The sequence below is a fragment of the Huiozyma naganishii genome, chromosome 3 (genome assembly GCF_000348985.1).
Source record: "Huiozyma naganishii CBS 8797 chromosome 3, complete genome".
In the NCBI taxonomy this organism is placed as follows: domain Eukaryota; kingdom Fungi; phylum Ascomycota; class Saccharomycetes; order Saccharomycetales; family Saccharomycetaceae; genus Huiozyma; species Huiozyma naganishii.
In genome coordinates, this window is record NC_035924.1 from 351918 (window position 1) to 372686 (window position 20769).

At 41.5% G+C, this 20769-nt stretch overlaps 11 protein-coding genes across 11 annotated transcripts; 7 read left to right on the forward strand and 4 right to left on the reverse strand.

Annotated features, from left to right (window-relative positions):
• Positions 1–391: 391 nt before the first annotated feature.
• EFM2 (S-adenosylmethionine-dependent methyltransferase) lies at positions 392–1657 on the forward strand (the record flags this gene model as incomplete). The annotated part of the gene is made up of 1 exon (XM_022606889.1): positions 392–1657. The coding sequence occupies one exon, from the start codon at positions 392–394 to the stop codon at positions 1655–1657; it is 1266 nt and encodes a 421-aa protein (XP_022463540.1).
• An 87-nt stretch (positions 1658–1744) lies between these two features.
• On the reverse strand, positions 1745–3166 carry HSM3 (Hsm3p; the record flags this gene model as incomplete). The annotated part of the gene is made up of 1 exon (XM_022606890.1): positions 1745–3166. One exon carries the CDS (start codon positions 3164–3166, stop codon positions 1745–1747), a length of 1422 nt encoding a protein of 473 aa, XP_022463541.1.
• A 520-nt stretch (positions 3167–3686) lies between these two features.
• Positions 3687–5459, forward strand: CHK1 (serine/threonine protein kinase CHK1; the record flags this gene model as incomplete). Its single annotated transcript, XM_022606891.1, has 1 exon — positions 3687–5459. The coding sequence occupies one exon, from the start codon at positions 3687–3689 to the stop codon at positions 5457–5459; it is 1773 nt and encodes a 590-aa protein (XP_022463542.1).
• A 112-nt stretch (positions 5460–5571) lies between these two features.
• RIF1 (DNA-binding protein RIF1) lies at positions 5572–10758 on the reverse strand (the record flags this gene model as incomplete). The annotated part of the gene is made up of 1 exon (XM_022606892.1): positions 5572–10758. One exon carries the CDS (start codon positions 10756–10758, stop codon positions 5572–5574), a length of 5187 nt encoding a protein of 1728 aa, XP_022463543.1.
• Positions 10759–11340: 582 nt separating this feature from the next.
• On the forward strand, positions 11341–11979 carry YPT10 (Rab family GTPase YPT10; the record flags this gene model as incomplete). The annotated part of the gene is made up of 1 exon (XM_022606893.1): positions 11341–11979. The coding sequence occupies one exon, from the start codon at positions 11341–11343 to the stop codon at positions 11977–11979; it is 639 nt and encodes a 212-aa protein (XP_022463544.1).
• A 98-nt stretch (positions 11980–12077) lies between these two features.
• Positions 12078–13574, reverse strand: SHM1 (glycine hydroxymethyltransferase SHM1; the record flags this gene model as incomplete). The annotated part of the gene is made up of 1 exon (XM_022606894.1): positions 12078–13574. One exon carries the CDS (start codon positions 13572–13574, stop codon positions 12078–12080), a length of 1497 nt encoding a protein of 498 aa, XP_022463545.1.
• Positions 13575–14307: 733 nt separating this feature from the next.
• On the forward strand, positions 14308–14616 carry MIC12 (Mic12p; the record flags this gene model as incomplete). The annotated part of the gene is made up of 1 exon (XM_022606895.1): positions 14308–14616. One exon carries the CDS (start codon positions 14308–14310, stop codon positions 14614–14616), a length of 309 nt encoding a protein of 102 aa, XP_022463546.1.
• Positions 14617–14801: 185 nt separating this feature from the next.
• Positions 14802–15503, forward strand: TAE1 (N-terminal protein methyltransferase; the record flags this gene model as incomplete). The annotated part of the gene is made up of 1 exon (XM_022606898.1): positions 14802–15503. One exon carries the CDS (start codon positions 14802–14804, stop codon positions 15501–15503), a length of 702 nt encoding a protein of 233 aa, XP_022463547.1.
• A 257-nt stretch (positions 15504–15760) lies between these two features.
• Positions 15761–17899, forward strand: RGD1 (GTPase-activating protein RGD1; the record flags this gene model as incomplete). The annotated part of the gene is made up of 1 exon (XM_022606899.1): positions 15761–17899. One exon carries the CDS (start codon positions 15761–15763, stop codon positions 17897–17899), a length of 2139 nt encoding a protein of 712 aa, XP_022463548.1.
• Positions 17900–18346: 447 nt separating this feature from the next.
• KNAG0C01890 (uncharacterized protein) lies at positions 18347–20158 on the reverse strand (the record flags this gene model as incomplete). The annotated part of the gene is made up of 1 exon (XM_022606900.1): positions 18347–20158. One exon carries the CDS (start codon positions 20156–20158, stop codon positions 18347–18349), a length of 1812 nt encoding a protein of 603 aa, XP_022463549.1.
• Positions 20159–20331: 173 nt separating this feature from the next.
• Positions 20332–20703, forward strand: SHG1 (Shg1p; the record flags this gene model as incomplete). Its single annotated transcript, XM_022606901.1, has 1 exon — positions 20332–20703. One exon carries the CDS (start codon positions 20332–20334, stop codon positions 20701–20703), a length of 372 nt encoding a protein of 123 aa, XP_022463550.1.
• Between the last annotated feature and the right edge of the window lie 66 nt (positions 20704–20769).

Genomic DNA, 20769 nt, shown 5'->3' on the forward strand with positions numbered 1-20769 from the left:
AAAGAGTGATGTACAAACCGATTGCGGGAGTCAGTTTGATACGATGATATATGGTCAATAACACTGCACGTTTCTGTAGTCAACAACAGAAACGGTGGTCGATGCTGTACAATTGAAGAACTCGCCGGTTCAGACTATTCAAGACACTGATCAACAGGGATGACTACACGAAAAACGCAGGAACATCAATTAACGACCCCATACGCAACTCATATAAACACAATACACTTTTTACGTAACCACAACTGTGCAAATCAGCATATAACACACGCCCCATCGATGCCGTACTTTGGTGTCAATTGAAGTGAAAAGTTTCAAAGTGCGACGGTTCAATACATGGACGCCATCACCCGAAGTCATGGACAGCTTTAACAAGGCTTTAGATACGGCAATGGTCGACTCCGTGTTTGATCCCCTGGATCTGTACGAACCTGTGGAACCAATAGAACCCAACTGGATTTCGAGAGGTTCGGATGCTGCAGCGATCCTGGATGGTGCCCATCGCGACGGTGTGGATTCTGGCGACGGCGGAGACGATGATGACTGCGCGCCGATTGACTATGAGGATATCCCCATTGATGTTCTGGACTTGCCCGCTGTTAGGTACGCCCCACTCGACGTGATACTGTGCATGCTTCGGCTTCTCCGGCCGGAGACGCAGGTAAACTTTGGTCACAGTGACACGGTAAATGAACGCGTGAACGACGTGCAGAAGTACTGTGCAGACAAAGAGTTGACCGATGAACTTCAAGAGCAGACAGTGCAGTGGTTTAAAACGACTTCGCCGAACCCGCGGTTGAGCACATTTGATCAAATCTTGGCCAAAGTCCCATCTCTTGCACAGACCGCAGAAAAGAATCAGCTGTTAGTGTACTACACGTCTGTGCTACGGCGTTGTTCGCAAGAACCCAACGAGGATGTTCTGAAGGAGGTGTCGCTCCGAATCAGCGAATGCTGTGGGAGAAACGCGTCTCCCTCCATGCATCGTGATTTCAAGTTCCAAAGACTACAAACCACCGTGACCTTGTACGAACCGTCGTTGACCAACGATAACCTTGGATGGAAGACGTGGGGGTCATCACTGATTTTGTCGAGGATATTGATCGATAAATTACCGTTTCCTGAACCACCAAAAGTGGGACACCCACCGTTTAGAGTGTTGGAATTGGGGTCAGGAACTGGGCTCGTCGGGATATCTTGGGCTTGTAAATGGAGGGAACTTTACGGAATCGAAGATTCAAATTTGCAAATATACCTTACAGACCTCCCGGAAATTGTAGATAACTTGAAGAAAAATGTCCAACTGAACAAACTGGAGCACGCTGTCGTTGCTGATGTCCTGGACTGGACCAATCCATACAACTTCATCGAGAGATACAACGGCGAGCAATCTTTTGACTTGATCTTGGTTGCAGATCCGATCTACTCTCCTGAACATCCAAGGTGGGTGGCCAACATGATCAAAAAATTCTTGAAACCCATCGGCGTGTGCCACTTGGAGATACCAATCAGGCAGAAATACACGAGAGAGAGGCAGCTGTTGACGGATCTGCTCGCTGAGAACAAACTCGATGTTGTAAAGGAACAATTTGACGAAGGACAAGACGACTGGGGTTCTGTTAGATACTGCTATAAAGAAATCCAAAAAAGTACATAGATATCAGTCAACATACGTAACGCATTCTTAAGAGGAGAGAGAAAAGATGGAGAGTCAAGGTATACTAAAATTCCAAAAAGATAAGCATTACCCGATGTAAGCGGTGGCGATGTCTGTAGCGGCCGTTCTCTCTGGGTTAATACCGTGGTTCAATTTTATATACTCGTTTTGCAAAGGAATCGACCATGCGTCCAACACATTCTTTTCATAGTGTAGCATGTTTTCGATGACTTGGGTTCTCAAATCCACAGTCTCTGGTTCCGTGATAGGTGTGTAGTTATTGTCGATCAAACTCGACATGACTTTGGGCAAATTGTGCACCAGGTATTGAACACAGTATATATACTGCGACATCTTCTGCAGCAGAACCATTTGTTCTGGGTATGCCATGGCCAATATGGCATCCGCTGTTAGTTTCGGTTTGACCAGCTGGAACGTTTGGTTGTTACTGACCATGTTCCTCAAAATAGGCAACTTGAACGCAGAAACGGTGGCGTAGGTATCGATAAGATCCTTATGGAAGTCAAACAGATACTGCGGGTTGACGAAGGATAAATAATCGCTCAGGAATTCATTACCCTCAGAGATGTGTAAGAACTTCTCATCTAATTTCCTAAAAGTGGCAAGGTCATTCAAATACGAGATATGGCGGAAAAAGGTAAATAGGAAGGACTTGCCATACGCGACGATATCGGGGAACTGTTCCCTTTCGGCGAACAACTCACTAATGTCGAACATCGAATGAATTAGATTATGCAGTGCCCATTCGTGATTTGTCTCTGCGATCGATTCCAAAAGCGTCGAATAGTATTTGACTATATTCAAGAACATGATAATGTCCGTTTTAAGCGCTTCCACCAGTTCATTCTTCTCGAACACAAACAAGTTGGGGACGTATTCGGTTGGAGTTTTCAGTTCCCTGAAGATAATGCCCAGAAGATGCAACAGACGGGCCATTGGGATAGGTTTAAACTGCTCTTTAACCTCCAAAAGAAGTTTTACGTTCTGTGCTAGAATGGTATTACGTACCCTATCATCGCACATCAGCAACTCCCACGTTGTGTCGATCTCCTTCACGACAGCAATATCCGTATTCACATCGAAATACAGATGTAGCAGGATTTCAAACAGTCCACTAGAGGCGAGCGCACCCTTTGGATCCGAGGTTTGGATAACTTGGCAAGCGGACTGTATCAAAGGGCTGATCCCAGACTTCAGTGCCTGTTCCAAATCAGCCATCGAGTACGCCTCCAGTATAGCGTCAAACCGCGTTATCTGTAACACAGCACTCAATAACTCGAGCAACAGATCGTAATCGATATCCTCATCACTCAACAACAACGTCTTGATCGAAAGTAAAGTCTCCCTCGCATCCCCTGGGAAGTTCGTCACCGTCGACACTTGGAGTCTACACTTGTCCATCAGCCCATCGAACCCCTCGGGCAAATTGCCCACCCTGTGGGCCACAACCTCGTTAAATTGCCTTAGTAAATCAGTTGCTTGGGACATCACTCTGTGGGTTCTCTACTTCTCTTACGATTGTCGTTCTTCACTCACAGCAAAAGAACAGAATCCTTAAAAGTGAACAAATATTAACTGATCACTGCACAACGTGCCATGAGGGTAGGTGATAGTGTGTGGTTTGGAGGTACAGGGAAGTACTAATGCGGCCAGATATACGGCAGAAGTATTGCTGAATGCGTGTGCGTGCCTGTGTGCGATCCCAGCAGTTTCAGAAACAACAATACAGTATCCTCTCTTGCAGCGGTGGTCGCCCCCCACCCTTTTCGCCTCCCCTCCCCCACCATGGACATTCATATACTACGGATTCTTAGTAGACGTCTGATTGCTGTCTATTGAATCTATTGTGGTGGTCGCTATGAATCTCGACTTGAAGCATGCGCCCTGCGAAGAACGTCTGTTACGCTGGGAAAGCCTGCGAGAAACATCAACGGGGTGAAGGGCGAGCAAAGACCCCCCAATAGCTGGGTGTGAAACCTCCCCTGCATCGTGCCATTGACTGACATGAATGGAACTGAATAGCGACTTAGACAGAGACAGTGGAGCTCTGGACGCGACTCCAAAACGTCAAAACAACGAAATCTACAAAATAATCGAGAATTCGATGAGGTCCTCTGTACTTGAAGTATCTCGTATTCATTTACTGACAGTGCTGGTGGTATTTCAAGTGGGTATGGATGATTCTGGGGCAAGTGAAGATGTCCCACCCGTGGGGGGTCTTTTGATGGGTGAAACTCTGGGACAGGGCGCCTTTGGGTGTGTGAAGTCTGCCAGTTTGGAGGTTGACAAAAACATCGTGGTAGCCGTTAAGTTCATACACATGCCGACTTGTAACGAGAACGGGTTGCAAGAGAGGGATATTATGCGGGAGGTTGTGCTGCATAATAAGTGCTCGCAACACCCGAACGTTTTGAGACTGATAGATTGTAACACTGTCGATGACTACATATACATAATCTTGGAGATGGCCGATGGTGGGGACCTTTTCGATAAGATTGAACCTGATCTTGGCGTAGACCTTTTAATCACACAGTTTTACTTCCAGCAACTGGTCAACGTCATCACGTACTTACATGAACAATGCGGTGTTGCCCACAGAGATATTAAACCGGAGAATATTCTGCTAGATAAGAGCGGGAACTTGAAATTAGCAGATTTTGGCCTCGCGTCGCAATTTAAAAGAAAGGACGGCACATGGAAGAGGTCTATGGACCAAAGGGGGTCCCCACCTTACTTGGCCCCAGAGATACTGTACTCTAAGAAACCATATTACGCCAATGTCACAGATATTTGGTCCATAGGCATCTTCACCTTCGTTCTGATCACGGGCGCTATCCCATGGGAGTTGCCCGCATGGGAGGATGTTAACTACTCATCGTTTCTGGAAAATGACGGGAATGTTGATATGGGACCATGGAAGAGAGTCGACATACAGCAGCTGAGTCTGTTGCGGAAAATCTTACAGCAAGATCCTTCAGAGAGAATCACATTGTCGAAATTGCGATCGCATCCCTGGTTCACACAGAAAAATAAACTTATGAACTCGAAGGGACTTTGTAATGACCCTGCTGCTTTAGCGAACAGACTTTTGTCAAGACTGAACGTGTCCCTCGATAACGGTAACTACAATACATCACTAACCCAAACTCTAGACTCTGCAACTAGGAGTGTGTCCCCACCACTGCCAACTGTATCCACACAGCCTGTATACAACGATGTGGCATATATCCAGACAGATTCCTTGCCGAATGACCAAAGATACCCAAATACCCAAAGGCCGTCTTCCCAATATTATGCATTACACGATGAGCTTAATTATTATTCCACTCAGGTTGATGATACTTTGTTGAAATACATGGAAAACGACTATTCCACGTTACAATTTCAAAGTCAGCAGAACATTAGAGATAAAAGTTTGAATGCCTTGCAATTTAGACCTTTCAAGTTGACCAAATTTTACTCATTGGAACCGATGGAGAATTTATTACCCATATTGGAGAAGGCTTTACAATTGTCTGGGATAAAAGTAACCCCAGATCTTTACAGATTCTATCAGGAACTGTTGGAGAAAAAGAATGAAGACGTGTTCCCTTTAAAGATTAATATGAAAAACTTCGATTCAAGAGGAGGGAAACTTGTTGGATTTATCAGCATTAGACGGGTCAAAGCCGATTTGAAAAGCCTCGAATTTGTGAGAAAGTCAGGAGACCCATTGGAATGGAGAAGGCTATTTAAGAAAATTGCACTATTTAGTAGAGATATAATACTTATAGTGAAGTAATACCCATCATCTGTGTCTTATACTATCTGTTTAATTGTAGATATTGTTCACTCTCATAAATTCTTGCTACCGCATTTACTGCATAATCTCCGATTAGTGTGTGGAGATGCAATTATTCCTCTGCTTCAAAATACTCCATTTTCATCATGAAATCCAATAATTCTACCCGTAGATTCCTCCTCTCTGCTGCAGATAACGCAGCAAGTTGATCCGGCTTGAAGTCGCGTAAACGGTTAACTATCTTTCTCGCCTTTTTGGATGGGAAATGGATATGCAGAGATGGTGTTCCCTCTTTCGAACTAGTATCGTCTGCACAATTTTCATTTTCTGAGACTTGAATCTCACAGGACATCTCATCATCCTTTAAAGCCACTTTTGCTATAGCAGCATCTTGTTGAAAGGGTTCAAAAGCAGTATTAACATCTTTCTCTTCTTGTACTATATCCCCCATAGAGCCCTGATCACGTTTGATCATCTTGACGGAAGTCACTGGTTCAACTTTTTTCGGGCCAAAGTGTACTTCCGGGGCGAATTGGGTATTTGGAGCTTCCCGTGATGCGGTCGATTTATAAATGGCCAAGGTTAATAGACCTGAGGAATTTTCTGGTCCAGGCCGATGATTAACATTGGAGTTCCGTGTAATGATACTGCCAGATCTGTCTGTCTTTGATACTTTACCTTCAGCCCTCAGATCTGACCCAGTTACCATTTCTGAGCCCTTATATTTGTTGGAATTGTCAATCATTTGAGTCCCAGTTTCAATTGGTAACGCAGATAACCTTACTTCAAGGTTAGTAGCTGAGTTTGATTCGTTTACTGCCTGTGTGTTTATTGTCATTTGAGCTTCCTTTTTTGGAGTGGTATTCTCCTCTTTGTCAATGTCAATTTCATGTATGTTATTGGGTAAATGTACACAAGTAGTCCCTACGGCTTCAACTGGAGATGACTTTTGAGAAAGATCTACTATATCATCATCAATACTGGACTCTTTATTCAAGGTGGTCCGGACTTCTTGCGTGTCAGATTGTATTAACCCTCCATATGAAGTTACCTCCGAAAGAGTGGAAGTAAGTGAATTCGAAGTAGATGCATTATGCTGTTTAGTTGAATGGTTTTGTTCATTATCTATTCGAGATAGAGCGTTTGCGAGATAGGTAGCTTGAGTTCCATTACCTTCGTGAGAGTGAACAGTTCTATCGATAGAATCATTGAGGGGTTCTTGTGAAAAGTTTTCTTGCATCCCAATAGAATTAGTTCCTGTAATCAGTGTTTCCACTCCTTGTTGCGCTGAACCTTCTTCTATCGCAGCATTATCTTTAGTCTTGGACAATGATTGCATTTCAGGAACCTCGATCTGTGCGATGTTGGTCCCAACAATGCCATTACTGTGAGGTTGCCTATTAGTTTGTGTTATGCCAACCTGATTTGTTATTTGATCGAGATACGCATATCTCCTGTATTTCAGCAAATAAGAAGAATAATCTTCCAACTTGATCCATTTTGTTAATGCCAGCTGTATATCGTTGATATCGGGTATCTTATTTTCCAAGTTCTTTTGGGTTGAAATTGTGTTGATGACATTCTTAAGGTATTCCGGCCTTCTTCGAGGTAAAGAACGAACGATCCTATGGAGAACAATACTCAAATGTACTCCTCTTTCTTCCTTCAATAGAAAAAACATCTTCAAGAATAGCCCAGCTATCTTATGTTTAATATCGGAAGATAATTTCTTGGGACCTTTGAATAGAAAGATTGAAAATGGGTCAATAATTCTATCCAAGCCGTTGATATCCTTCTTTTCTATCAATATTATTGCCAATGATGTAAGGGTGGATATCTTTTGAACAGGTCCAAATAGATAGTTGATTGCAGGCAGTATTAGGGCGTGTAAGTGGTCGGGATAAAATTTACACAGATGCCTTAGCAACTTCGGTGAGATTAGCTTGATGACCTCTATGTTTTGTGCAGCGTAAGAACAGAAAAAATTAGATATAATGGTAGTTTGATCCTGACTCAGCAAATTGGAAAGAATTTCGGTCAATGCGTCTCCCTTGTTATTAGAACAACACTCATGTAACTTCTCCAAAACAACCACAGATGTATCTTCTCCAGTTTGACCTTGATTATCCAGCTGAGGTTCATTAAAACATTCTGAATTGCTCTTGTCAGTCGAGGTTCCAGATTGGGACAGTTTATTATTCATTGTCCCAGCTATTTGCTTTTTGTATACAACGTTGATATACTTCATAAAATCTGTAGGAGCATCATGATCAGAAAGATCTCTCAATTTAGTGACTTCGGCAACATTCAAATTTTGGATTAATGATGGGTTCTTTAAAACTGATCTTAAAACGATTCCATTCTCCTTAAAAAGTTCAGGAGAATTCAGTATAGCTTTAAATAAAAAAAGGGACTTACTGATTCTCGTTGGTAAACAACCTGATAGGTAGTTACAGGAATTTGGAGCGTTACTCGTAAAAACGCCTTTAATAAAATAAAGTAAAGCATGGTCATCCCATGTCAATGCAGAGGTGCAGATCATTCCATAAAACTCTCGATCAATGTCGGCAATAACTGTTAGTAAATTTTCGATAATTGATACCAAAGGGTTTTTAGATATTATGTTCATTAAAAATTTCATGTCATGTCTATTCATATTTGATGGCAATACCGCGACACTCAACCAGTTGGTCACGTAGTCAGGATAATTTTTGTTTTTCATGTCCATAAATTTGGAGAAAATAGCGAACAAAGATGCGTCGCAATCATTTGAGTCTAACATGCTTATCATTAGCTTAAGTGGAAAATCATAATTGATGAATGTCTTTGAATCATAAAGTGCAATTACTGATGATAAGCCGGAGTTAGAAGGTTCCAGCAAAAGTTTCTCAAATTTTGTGACAAGCTGTGTTGCAAATAAAGTTAAGACACTCAGTTGATTGAACGTGTAATCGTATGTTGGTTCCAAGTAATGTTTAAGGACCAACAGAAAATAATCAAACACTTCATCATTTAAAGAACTCTCTGGTACAGTGTCTATCAAACTTAGAAAAAGAGATTTCGCATGTTCGTCCTCAAAAGATCTAGTACGCAAAAGATCAGATGCACTTTTTGCCATTTGCATGTACCATATGTGAATAAAGTTGTTAGAAAGGTTTGGAATATCTGAAATTACTATACCTCGTGCTGCTATTACACGGACTGGTCTAAAGTTATGCTGCTGCTGTTTTGTATTCGGTGAGTTGGACCTTTGTGTTGAAGTTTTTGGAAACTTTCCTCTGAGTATCTTGATAAAAATATCCATCGTTCTGGTTTGTAATTCGTTTGAAGATGCTGCTGAATTCCATTTGTGGAATAGTGGCTGTAACAAATTATCCCAAAATAAAGAAATTGCATTCTGTGTTCCTAGGGAGTTGATCATAGAAACACTGCAAAAAACCACCCCATTCAGACAATACAACAAACCTTCTCTCACACAATCTTTTTCCAATACATTTGGCAGTTGGTCAAAGGGAGTCAGCAGTAGTTGTAGCAATTGTAGCTGAACCTCATCAGACTCTAGTGAAGTAATATTTACAGACACAAGATATATCACGACTCTCCAACTTTTTAGTGCCAAGAGCATGGCTTTTTCATCATTGGTTTTGAAGGCCAGTTCATTTAATGACAGCCAACTGTCCCCTCGGTCGTCAGTTGGTAGTAGTTTTGTGATATTACGAGGTGAGTTGAAAAGTATTCCAACCAATGCCAGCCACAAATCAATTCCAATTTTATATGCCTTTTGTTCAGTTATCTGATTCCTAAGATGATCACGTAGCATAGACCCTATTGTAATTGTCTCAAAGTCATAAGTATCTGGTAGTACCGATTGTAACATCATTTTCATGCTGGGAGACAAAACATCTTTTGCTGGTTTCTCTTCCATGGATTCATATATTGAAGCTGTTACGCTGTCTTTTCCGCCCAATAACTGCTTAAGGAGATCCAACAATATTTCGAGTGCGACCACTGCCAATTTATTAGCGTAAGTCTGTGTTTCAACTAATATTCTAGCTAAAACTTCTCCACACAACCATTTGGGGACATCCTGTAACATCTGTTTCAAGTATTTCCCAAAAAGGGCTTTAATTAGTAGTAGCTTTTCGTATTTCAAGTTATAACTATCGATTTCGTTCACCTCTGTTATTATGTTAACCAGTTTATTTCTCTCATTTTCTGTCAGGTACGACGTACCAAACTTTTCTTGTCTCAGGAAGATCATTTGGGCTGTTATCATTTGTTTATTGCAGTGTGGACTACTCAAGGCTTCATAACTACTTTCAAACACCTGCTTCATGGACGTTTGTATGTTACGTTTAGAGGAAAGTGCACAAATTACCTTGAAGTTAGAAAGGAGATGTGTAAAGAACCTAACGATTTGAATGTACAGCCGCGTGCTAAATGGGTTTTTCACAGAAACATTCTCCAATAAACTTGACTGCTCGAGTTTCAGATGCGGATAACAGACGTTGACTATTTCTTCCATATGAGCACATAGTACAGAACACACCTTGTCCTCCATACCAGTTGGGGTGTTGTCGCCAAATTGCCGTTCCAAAATTGCATTAAACGTAGCGTAAATTTCGAATCTTTTGGAGACATGTTCTGGTTCCGAGACAGCTAGTAACGATAGCCCACCTTCGAAGATATTTTTTAATTCGTTGATATTTTTGATGTCAGTCATGTTATGTATTTCTCCACTCCTCCAATATGCAAGTTCCATTGGATTAAGTGAAAATGTCGTTCGAGCACTGAAAGTGAGTCTTTGTTCAGTGACGATATCCCCTTTTTGCAAAGAGACTCGATTCAATTTTAATATTGGTTTCGAGCGTAGTTTTGAAGTAGATGAAGGTCGTGGGGAGGCAGCTGAGTTCGTTTGAGCAGATGACGATTCTACTTCTATTCGATCAGAAAAGGAAACAGATTTCTGACACGGCGACGATGAAGAAAGAGGTCTCTCCGAATCTTTCGGAAATACTAATGAAATTTTCAGATTGTCCAAAGAATTTGAATTGGCTTGAACAGTGGTTTTATCCGCGCTTTGCGGTGTTGCCATTTTCCTTCGTTTCGGTGTCGGTGACGTGCTATAATCTCTCGAGTCTGTGTGTTCAGGTATTGGGGCATTATTCCGTTTGAAGTTGCCACTCGACCAGGGGTACTTGTTTGCAAATGTGTTCTTTTTGCTACCAGCCTTTTCCAGCATTTCCAGAGTTCGGTTGATCATTCGGTTGGAAGATCGTTCCGTCGAATGTTCAGTCATCGGAGAATGGAGTATTTGCCCAAAATAAAAAACGGAATTAAAAGGGTCTTTCGTCGTTTGTATCTCTCTTATTGAACTGCTCGAACTATTATTAAGTGATACGACAATCTTGTCATGATACCAACAAAGAGCAAGTCTGGGTGAATCTTTAACTGTGATGGCCCAAAAATCTGACTATTTCCCAAATGAAAAAAAAAAAGTGACAAGACGCGAAATTCACTTTGAATTAGTCCTGGCACGTGATTCGGTTAGCGGGATCAGGTTGCCTTTAGTGGTCTGGATGACTACAATCTGGTGTCCGATACGTGTCCCTTGCGGTTGTCAAGATGTAACAGGAATAGGGTGGATAAAAGAAAAGAGAGGAATGTATTTTTGGAGAACTCTTATAGATATGCTGAAAACTTGTGCTACAATGTAAGTTTAGCAATAATTACCAAATTAACTTAAAACACATGCTACTGCCTGAGAAGATATTTGGAGAGAGTAACCACGCTTACGGTTGAAGAAAAGCGCAAGCTTTAGGGGTTATACTTCATTGGTAGACCGCCGCATCTACAAAAGAATTACAGAGTACCCTAATTGATGAGTGGCAGTGATGTTACGTACGCAGATTGGAAAGTGGTACTTCTTGGTGGATCATCGGTAGGTAAGTCTTCCATTGTGACGCGACTGGTAACGGGTAAGTTTATGAAGAACAGTGCAACCATAGGTGCAGCGTTCAGTTGGAAAGAGGTTTTCCTAGAGGATAAGAAGGCAGTCAAGCTATCTGTGTGGGATACAGCTGGGCAAGAAAGATACAGGGCACTCACACCGATGTACTACCGAAACACGGACGTCGCACTAATAGTGTACGATGTGACAAACTCAACTAGCATTGAAGGTGCTAAAAGCTGGATTGAGGAATTGCATAATTATGTCAACGAGGATAGACGGAACAAAATATCCATATGGCTCGTCGGTAATAAGATCGATTTGCTACCTACCGCTCAAGATTCTGACACTACTTACCCACACGAAGACGTACTGCGAGGGATTATGCACGATATACCCAATCCAAACGAACTTGCATATGTTAGTGCCAAGACTGGAGCAGGCATCGAGGAGATGTTCAATGAAATATCCAGGCAAGTGCCGGAAGAAGCTTTTGAAGCTTCTAATAAAGACAGTGAGTTGCTTCAACTAAATACCACTAAGAACTCATCGCACAGTTGTAACTGCTAATAACGAAAGGAGACCTATATTGTCTATGTACTAATAATATCCAATGGAAAGCTAATATATTTTTAATTATGTTTTGATTCAACAGGTTTTGGAGAAACTCACAGCTCCCCTGGGACAGGAAATTGACCAACCCATTGGTAAACATCATTACCCAATTTTTGAATTTCAGCATCATTTTCGCACAAAGTTTTGAAGAACTGGAGCCTCTCGACGTTCGATTTAATATCCTCAGACTCTTGACCTTTCATTTTTATAGCCAATTTCGTAGCTTTGTCGATGTATTCGGCGACCTTCGCAAAGTCCTTCTCCTCAAACCCCCTAGTGGTCATAGCTGGAGTCCCCACTCTTAAACCTGATGGGAACATTGCGGACTTGTCGCTAGGAATTGTGTTCTTATTGGCGGCAATGTTTATCTGTTGTAGAATGGTTTCTAACCGAGCACCATCAATTCCGGAGGACGATAAGTCTAGCAAAATCAAATGGTTGTCGGTGCCTCCTGAAACCAGCTTGAATCCCCGTGCTTCTAACTCTCTGGCAAACGTAGCTGCGTTGGAAACAATTCTCTCTTGGTATTGTTTGAACTCTGGGGTCATTGCCTGCTTCAATGCGACAGCTAGGGCGGATATGGTGTGGTTATGAGGTCCACCTTGGTGTCCTGGGAATACGGAGAAATTGATCTTCTTTTCCAAATCGTACATGAACTCTTTACCCTTGGTAATTTTTCTAACACCCTTCCTGTAGAAGATCATCGCACCACGGGGTCCTCTTAAAGATTTATGTGTGGTCGTCGTCACGATGTCAGAGTGTTTGAAGGGAGACTCGACAACATTGGCCGCCACTAGACCAGATATATGAGCCATGTCCGACAAAAGATAAGCACCACAGTTTTTGGCAATATTGGCCATCCTGCCGTAATCGATCAACCTAGAGTAAGCCGAAGTCCCCGCGACTATAATTTTGGGTCTGAACAATTGGGAAGTGAGTTCGAGTTCGTCATAATCAACCCTACCGGTCTCCAGGTTCAAACGGTATGGCATTGTTTGGAAATATTTCGATATGAAGGAAATTGGCGAACCGCTCTTTAATTTGTACCCATGTGATAGGTGACCACCGTGGGGGAGGTCCAACCCCATCAACCTATCACCAACGTTCATTACTGCAGAATACGCATATAGATTAGCAGGTGCTCCGCTTAGAGACTGAACATTGACACCCCATTCTTCCGGATTCAATCCATACACTTCCAAAGCTCTCCTTTGGCATAGCGACTCCATTTGGTCAATAAATTGGTTCCCACCGTAGTAACGTGCACCAGGGTATCCCTCTGAGTATTTGTTTTGGAATTCAGACCCCAACAGGTCCATGACCGACTTGGAGGTGAAGTTTTCTGAGGGGATCAAAGTGATTGAGTGCTTCTGTCTCAACCTCTCGTTCTTCAAAATCGAGTTCATCTCTGGGTCCACATCCGCAACATGCTTGGAAATCAACAATTGATCGGCAGAGCTACCTCTCACAGCTGTGCTACCAAAGGAACGAGACGTCAAGTGGTAGGTAACCCTGTAGGGTATACGTTTAGTAGTACTGATGATGGACATTGGCGATGAAGAGAAACACGACCCTTTATTGTAGAAATTCAAGACAGCTTGTATACGGGGTAGTTCCGTTAAAAGCACAATTGGACTAAATAATCAATTGTCTTGCTCAGGTACTAGCACTGATTTACTGTTCTTTATATACTCGTGATGAAGTAACTTCTCGATGAGCCCGTTATCTGTTTCCGAACCGCTATTTTCTCCGGGGCTTTGCGACTTCTCCCTTGGTTTTCTGACCTCTCCCGGACTCCCCTGGATCCACAAGCTGACTTCTCTACAGGTCGCCCCAGAGCTGGCACCAAGAGATGTTATACAGGTTCCAGTTCGTATACATGGAGACCAGGATGGTTGTCTATAGAGGTGTGCCATCGTCACTTGTGAACAATCAACAGTTCTCGTGGCACATATATACTTATATTTTACATAAGAGATCGATTCGCTTTTGTCTTTAAGACATCGCGCATAAGCTCGCCCACTCTCTTGCCTACCCATTAGCATTCGATTGACGGAGTACCAGTGTTGCAATTACAATGTAAGTGCATTCCGCACCGCCACTACTGCAGCAATCCAATCGTATATCCTTGATATTCTCATCGAACAAAAATATTTTGTTACCGAGAATGAAAACCCTTTAAGCAGATATAAGGAAGGCTCTGTGGCTCACAAGTAGTGGAAAACTTTGTGAGTGTGACGGGGGATCTGATACATAGTCTCGTTTTGAACCTCTACTTGAAGAATGACTAGATTTACCAAGTTACTATCGCTTGCCTCTATTACTTCCATAGTAGGTATTTCATACTATTCTTACTTTATCAATTCAAACGGTTATTACTACACTCATTCGCAATGGAAGAAGGTTAACGATAACGTCAAAAGTATACTAGATAAGAATAGACAGATCCCTCCTTTTCAGGACAAGTTGGAAATGCTACAGAATCAGGAGGCTAGAAACGTTCTGGTGAGACCGAGGATCGAAATAATGAAGGATATTTGGAATAAATCTGTAAGAAACTCGGTAGAATGGATATTTTCTTTAGGTGGCTAGTACACCAGTGGGTCATAAATCCTTATTTGTAAATATATGTATTGAATACTATTAGGTCGGTAATGTCGCTCTTGAAGCTTGCCCCATTTTTTAGGAGCTGATGGTTAAAAGCATCAAAAGTGGAAAATTTGCTCGATGGCGTCCATACATAGTGGTAGATTGAACAGCACCATAGTATTGCCAGGATGGATCGACCTGATGCGCAGATTGTATACGAAGATGCCATTGACTACTGGACCAGCATCCCCCCAACAGTGGACGGTGTTCTGGGTGGGTATGGTGAAGAGACAGTCGTTCCCGTGATGGATATTCTCGGATCTCAGCATTTCATACGCAAACTCAAATCAAGGATGGTCGTGACACCACCACACCAGAAAATCGGTGTTGACATTGGTGCCGGTATTGGGAGGGTCACGAAGAATTTCTTGTCCAAACAATGTGATTCTGTCGACTTGGTGGAGCCTGTAAAACCGTTCTGCGATCAGATGGGGGAGGAATTGAAGGATGCAATGGAACAGGGCAAGATCGGTACCATATATAACGTTGGTATGCAAGATTGGACACCGGAGAAGGGTAAATATTGGATGATATGGTGCCAGTGGTGTGTCGGACACCTCCCTGACACCGAGTTGATTAAGTTCTTCAAAAGGTGCATCGATGGTTTGCAACCAAATGGCACCATTTTTGTTAAGGAAAACAATACACCATCGGACCAAGACGATTTTGACGACACAGATTCAAGTGTCACTCGATCAGACGCCAAGTTTAAAGAACTCTTTGCCCAAAGTGGTCTCAAGTTGATCGCTATCGACCGCCAGAAGGGCCTCCCACGGGAGTTATATCCTGTGAGGATGTATGCATTGAAACCAATCGAAACAGATTCCTAAGAACAAGGTTTTCACAATAGTTCGACACTCGATTTGTCGTTTATCAGATAGAATGTAGTTATGTAGTATGCACCTCATACATATATATGTGCTGTTACCCGCTTAATTAACGATACCTTTTGTTTATTTCGAAATGTAAAGGCGAAAGAGGCACCGCATCTACACCTTTAAAGTTTCCGTTGAGGGCAATAGGACAGGACAAGAGAGTCACCGATCAGTCACACGAGTGCGCCATCTCTGAATAAGAATCTTACAAGATGGACACCAGTGGAGAAATAGTTCCCGAGCCTCCGCAGCCCGAACAATCTTTGGAGCAAACCACAGACTCGAGTCAAAATAGGGCATCGGGTACCGATCGAAGGCAGGATGTGCAACTTCTGGACAAGCCGGAAATAATTAAAGTTATGAACTCTGATGTGGCAATCAATGCTTTGCTATTCAACTTGAAGCAGTCTTTGCTTACCTGCGAAGAGTTCATCAAGTTTGTTAAGAAAAAGTGTTTGTTCGAGAATGACCACGTTATGGAACTATCTAAGCATTATAAGCACTTTTTTCAGGAAACACAGCATGTATCCTCATTAAAACGCGCATTCCATTCCGTTTTGGAGTTTGATGGGAAATTGGCTAAGATTAAACTAAGTTACGTCAAGGCGCTACAAAAAATGTGTGACGAAGTTAGTTCTTTGCTGTTAACAATGACAAGGCTGCGGAAAAACGTCAAAGAGGATAGTAAACGTTTAGAAAGGGATGTAGTGGACTCCATTCATAATGCAGAAAAGGCCCAAGCTAGATATGTTTCCTTGTGCCAAGATTACGACAAGTTGAAAATGACAGACCCAACAAAGACGAAATTAACTTTGAGGGGCTCAAAAACCACAAAAGAGCAGGAAGAAGAGCTGTTACGGAAAATAGACGGCGCTGATATTGACTATCGGCAAAAAGTTGACCATTCTAATTCTTTGAGGGATAACTTCTTGAAAAGAGAACGACCAAGAATTGTGGCTGAGTTAAAAGATTTGATTCTGGAAATGGATACAGCGATGGCAATACAACTACAAAAATATAGTATATACACCGAAACGCTAATTTTGAACAGCGGTGTTAGTGTAAGCCCTTTTGAAAAGACAAGCCATTCAATGAAGAGTTATGCGTCGTCAGTGAGAAACGAAAAGGATCTTTACGACTTCCTCAACAAATATAACGGTAACGGGAAGAACTCATTACTGGTCAACAAGAGCTTGATACCAGTTTCTTATAAGAAACATCCATCCATGGAACGCTTCAGCGGTGGTGCGAAAAAATCGTCTCCTAAATTTGTAGTGGACCCCTCCAGAAACTCGATACCAAAACGACAAATATCTACCCATGACAGTTCACCATTTGACAATCCTACTTCAAACCCCGCAACATCTCCCAGTAATTTCTCATCACCCACTATGAACTCATCGTTCAATGGGCCGATAATGTTGAATTCACCAACTAATAATAACATAAAAAGCGCCACGTCCAAACACACTAAATCACATTTGCAGCACCAACCTCTGCCTGCTACACCAGCATCTTCATCTAACTCAATGATAAATAACGGCTATGGAGAGGTTGGGGACAACTACGGGGGAGCTGATGACAATGATGACGCTGGCAAATCCTTCCAGTCATTAGATCCGGGGAAAAGGGATGCAAGGATACCTAGTATACCTGCAACTGTGGATACCACAGGCACTATCGACACTGATAGACCATTATCTCAAGTGCAGACAAATACAACACTTCCACCGGGAATACAAAGAAACTTGAAAACGTTTGGCGTTCCGCTAGAAAGCTTGATCGAGTTCGAGCAGGACATGGTTCCAGCTATTGTAAGGCAATGTGTCTTTGTTGTTGATGAATATGGCCTGGATTTGGAAGGAATTTACAGAAAATCAGCGAATGTGTTGGATGTCAGCAAACTGAGAGAAAATATAGATAGTGACCCCGCTAACGTTTCAATGATATTACCACCAAAAAAGTTCTCAGAGTCGGATATCTTTTTGGTTGGGTCCCTGTTGAAGATGTTTTTTTCTTCATTGCCAGATACCCTTTTACCTAGTTCAATATCCCCTGAGGTGCAAACTTGTATGGCAATTGACGACCCTGTAATGAGAAAGAACTACATGCATGGCTTGTTGTATAAGCTACCTGACGCTCAGTATTGGACATTGAGATCATTGCTATTCCATTTGAAAAGGGTCATAGCGCACGAGGAGAGCAATAAAATGAACTTAAAAGCCGTTTGTGTTATATGGGGCCCTACCATTGTTCCACCGAGTAATGATGATGTCAACGATGTTAATTATCAGATTGCTGCAATGGAAGTTTTGATCAATGTAGCTGAGCAGGCGTTTGAGCCGGAATGATATTTCAGGTACGAAATTTTGCATATGATAAAAATGAAATGTTTTTGCTTATTGAAGAATCTAGCACTGTATTCAGTCTGGATCTCTACTTCAATATTTCCATAGGGACAGTTTTGCAAGAAAAAAGGTTTCTATATAGGGAGTAATTACTCTGTCAAACTGCAGACAAAAGAAAATATGTAAGTAAGATAAATCTTGGTATGTTAGTTCCCGAAGCACAGGCTTATTAGTAGTTACTGTCAGTGAAATGTTGCCGGTGTATTCTTGAAGATCTAGTTTACCTCAAGACATATTTTTTTTATGAATGCTAACCAAAAAAGAACGTTTTGCGTTGTCTCCCTACAATCGATCATACTGCTACCAAAAGGAAAAGGCAAAGTTATTATTACCATGAGTCTACCAATTGGTTTGATTCTTTTATCCTATACTTTCTGTATGTATTATTCTTTAAAGACTGAACAACCCAGTATCGCTAACGCGAGCTTTAAACTTGTAGTTGAATGTGAGAGTTGCTCCTTTCAAATTTAATAGCTTCCTTCCAACAAGCCTTTGTAAACATGCTTCAAAGTCTGATTCTTTTTCGGAGGGTACTGCTAGTTTCGAGCGAACTGCGGATATGTCCCATGAATCACTATCGTTGAAACAGTACAAGATTGCCGCAGCGGTCATATCCAGGAACACGTGGTAGTAAACATCTTTAGACACCTTAATGGGTAACTCCATTATTATGGAATGCAGGCCATGAGGTTCGAGTGGAACGGTATTGCTTTTCGCAAACGCATCACAGCTTATTTTCCATTCCTTCTCGAAGTTACAATTGATCCATATTGGATCATGTTTTGGGGGTGAAAAGCTAACGTTTGCGCTGTTGACAAATAATGGCATTAGTTTGTAATTCCCAAAGGTAATCTCAGAATGCAAAGCGGATATGGAAGCTTTCAGCACAGATTCTAGATCATATGATGATTCAGAGCCTATGTACTTAACCAAATTTGCTTCAATTCCTTCTTCAGAGAGGTCACGTTCGAGAGATCCGTAATGCTCCCAAGTTTTAGCGAGCTTGTGAATAACTCTTTGTGTTAATCTACTTCTGAAAAACTCCTTCCGGTGAGGAAGATAATTCAGTATAAAGAAAAGAATGTTACAATTCACCGCAACGCGATTTTTCCCAAGCAAGTTGAGAGTTGCTTTATGCAAATCATAGATTTCAAACGTTTTAATGGCCTTGATGACTTCGGATCGTATTCTGGTTTTTATTTCGTTTAGTTGAGGTAGTTTTGAAAGCTCTGGAATGTAATGATTAGAGTATGTTTCATATGAACAAATATATCTTATTATTTGGTCTATTCTTTGGGTCGTATTAGGTATCTCATTGCATGATAGGAAGTTATCCAGAAAAACACGGCTATACTTTTTAATAGCCTGTTCATTTTTTTTCTCAAATATCGCGTTTTGGTTAGCAGTCAAGAACTTGTGATAAATTTCATCAAAGGGTATTTTCGTCCCAGCTGTCAGCATAAGCAGTACCCTCGCATCCTTATAAATAATTTCATCAAAATTGGCTGTATCATTCCATCGTATTGTTTCTAAAACGAGTTTGATGGCTTGTGAAAGAAAATAACCATGGAATACCGACCAGCTAACTTTTTTTTCGTCCCAGTACTTTATACAAGCTGGTACAACTTTATGCATTTCGTCTTCGAAATCACTAATGAACGATTGACCTATATTATAATATTTCGAGAATCGTAACTTCTCTACAAACTGTTTAAAGTCATGGATTCCGCCTCTCGCAATCAATGAAATGCATCCGATATCCTTTTCAAAATCATATTCTTCGTCATAGAGGGCACATTTGAAGGCTTTTCTTAGGAAACGTGGTACAGTATTTAATGTGTGTACCATTTCATCAGCTACCAATATACGAAAGTCGTTCACGGTTAGCTTTGTCTTACCACGAGAAATGAGTTTTTCCAAGGTGTCTTCTAGAATACTCATCTTGAAAAAAATCTCATCTGTAAATTCTTTGCAATCGATGATATTCGCTATGGTGATACAATGATGCTTGTCTATATAATTCTTCAAACTGTCATGATAGTATTCCACGATATTTCGACTGTCGTGCCCTAACTCCATATAATTACAAGATTCTGATTGTAATCGTTTGGCCTCATTTGGTATCGTTGCAAAGTTATCTCCAGCTAAGAATCTTTCAAATAACTGAACAGCTTCGGCCACATGTATTTTCTCGCGGGGCATAGCCGTACTTGCAAATATAACTCGAACTCTCCAAAAAAGTTTAGCTCTCTCATCGGGAGAATTGCGTCTTTAGTAAATAAAACTGTTTTTTTTGTATGATTAAATACTGGAAGACCTCTTCAATGTCGAACAGAAAGGTAATGTAAGGCAAAGCCGGTTATAATCCAGTGGTAATGCCTGACTCTATTGATCCAGCTAAGAAACTTGCCGAAAAATTTAAGCAGCAGGGGTATCTCGATCAGTTAAAGAGAGATGTTTTGACAACCCCAATAGCAATGCGCGAAAACGCATCGCCGCTGGAACAAACTATCAAAGATTTGGTCGTTGAAGTGGTTAAAGATGTTGTTGCGAATGATGAAGATCTTATATTTAAGAACAGAGCAGCAACAAGTGCCCAAGTTGAATCACAAATTTTTAAAGGTGGATATCGAAAGTTGAACGAGGTGGAGAACGGTATAAACTTAGAAGAGTTCATCCAGGAAGCTATCAAAGATCCAAAACTTATAGCTTCTATAAAAACAAACCTAGAGTCGTTAGTAGACTGAAAGTAAGTTACGATTCAATTATTTTCTAAGAGAAAACACTTTTCAACTCTCACTGAGAGTGTTAAA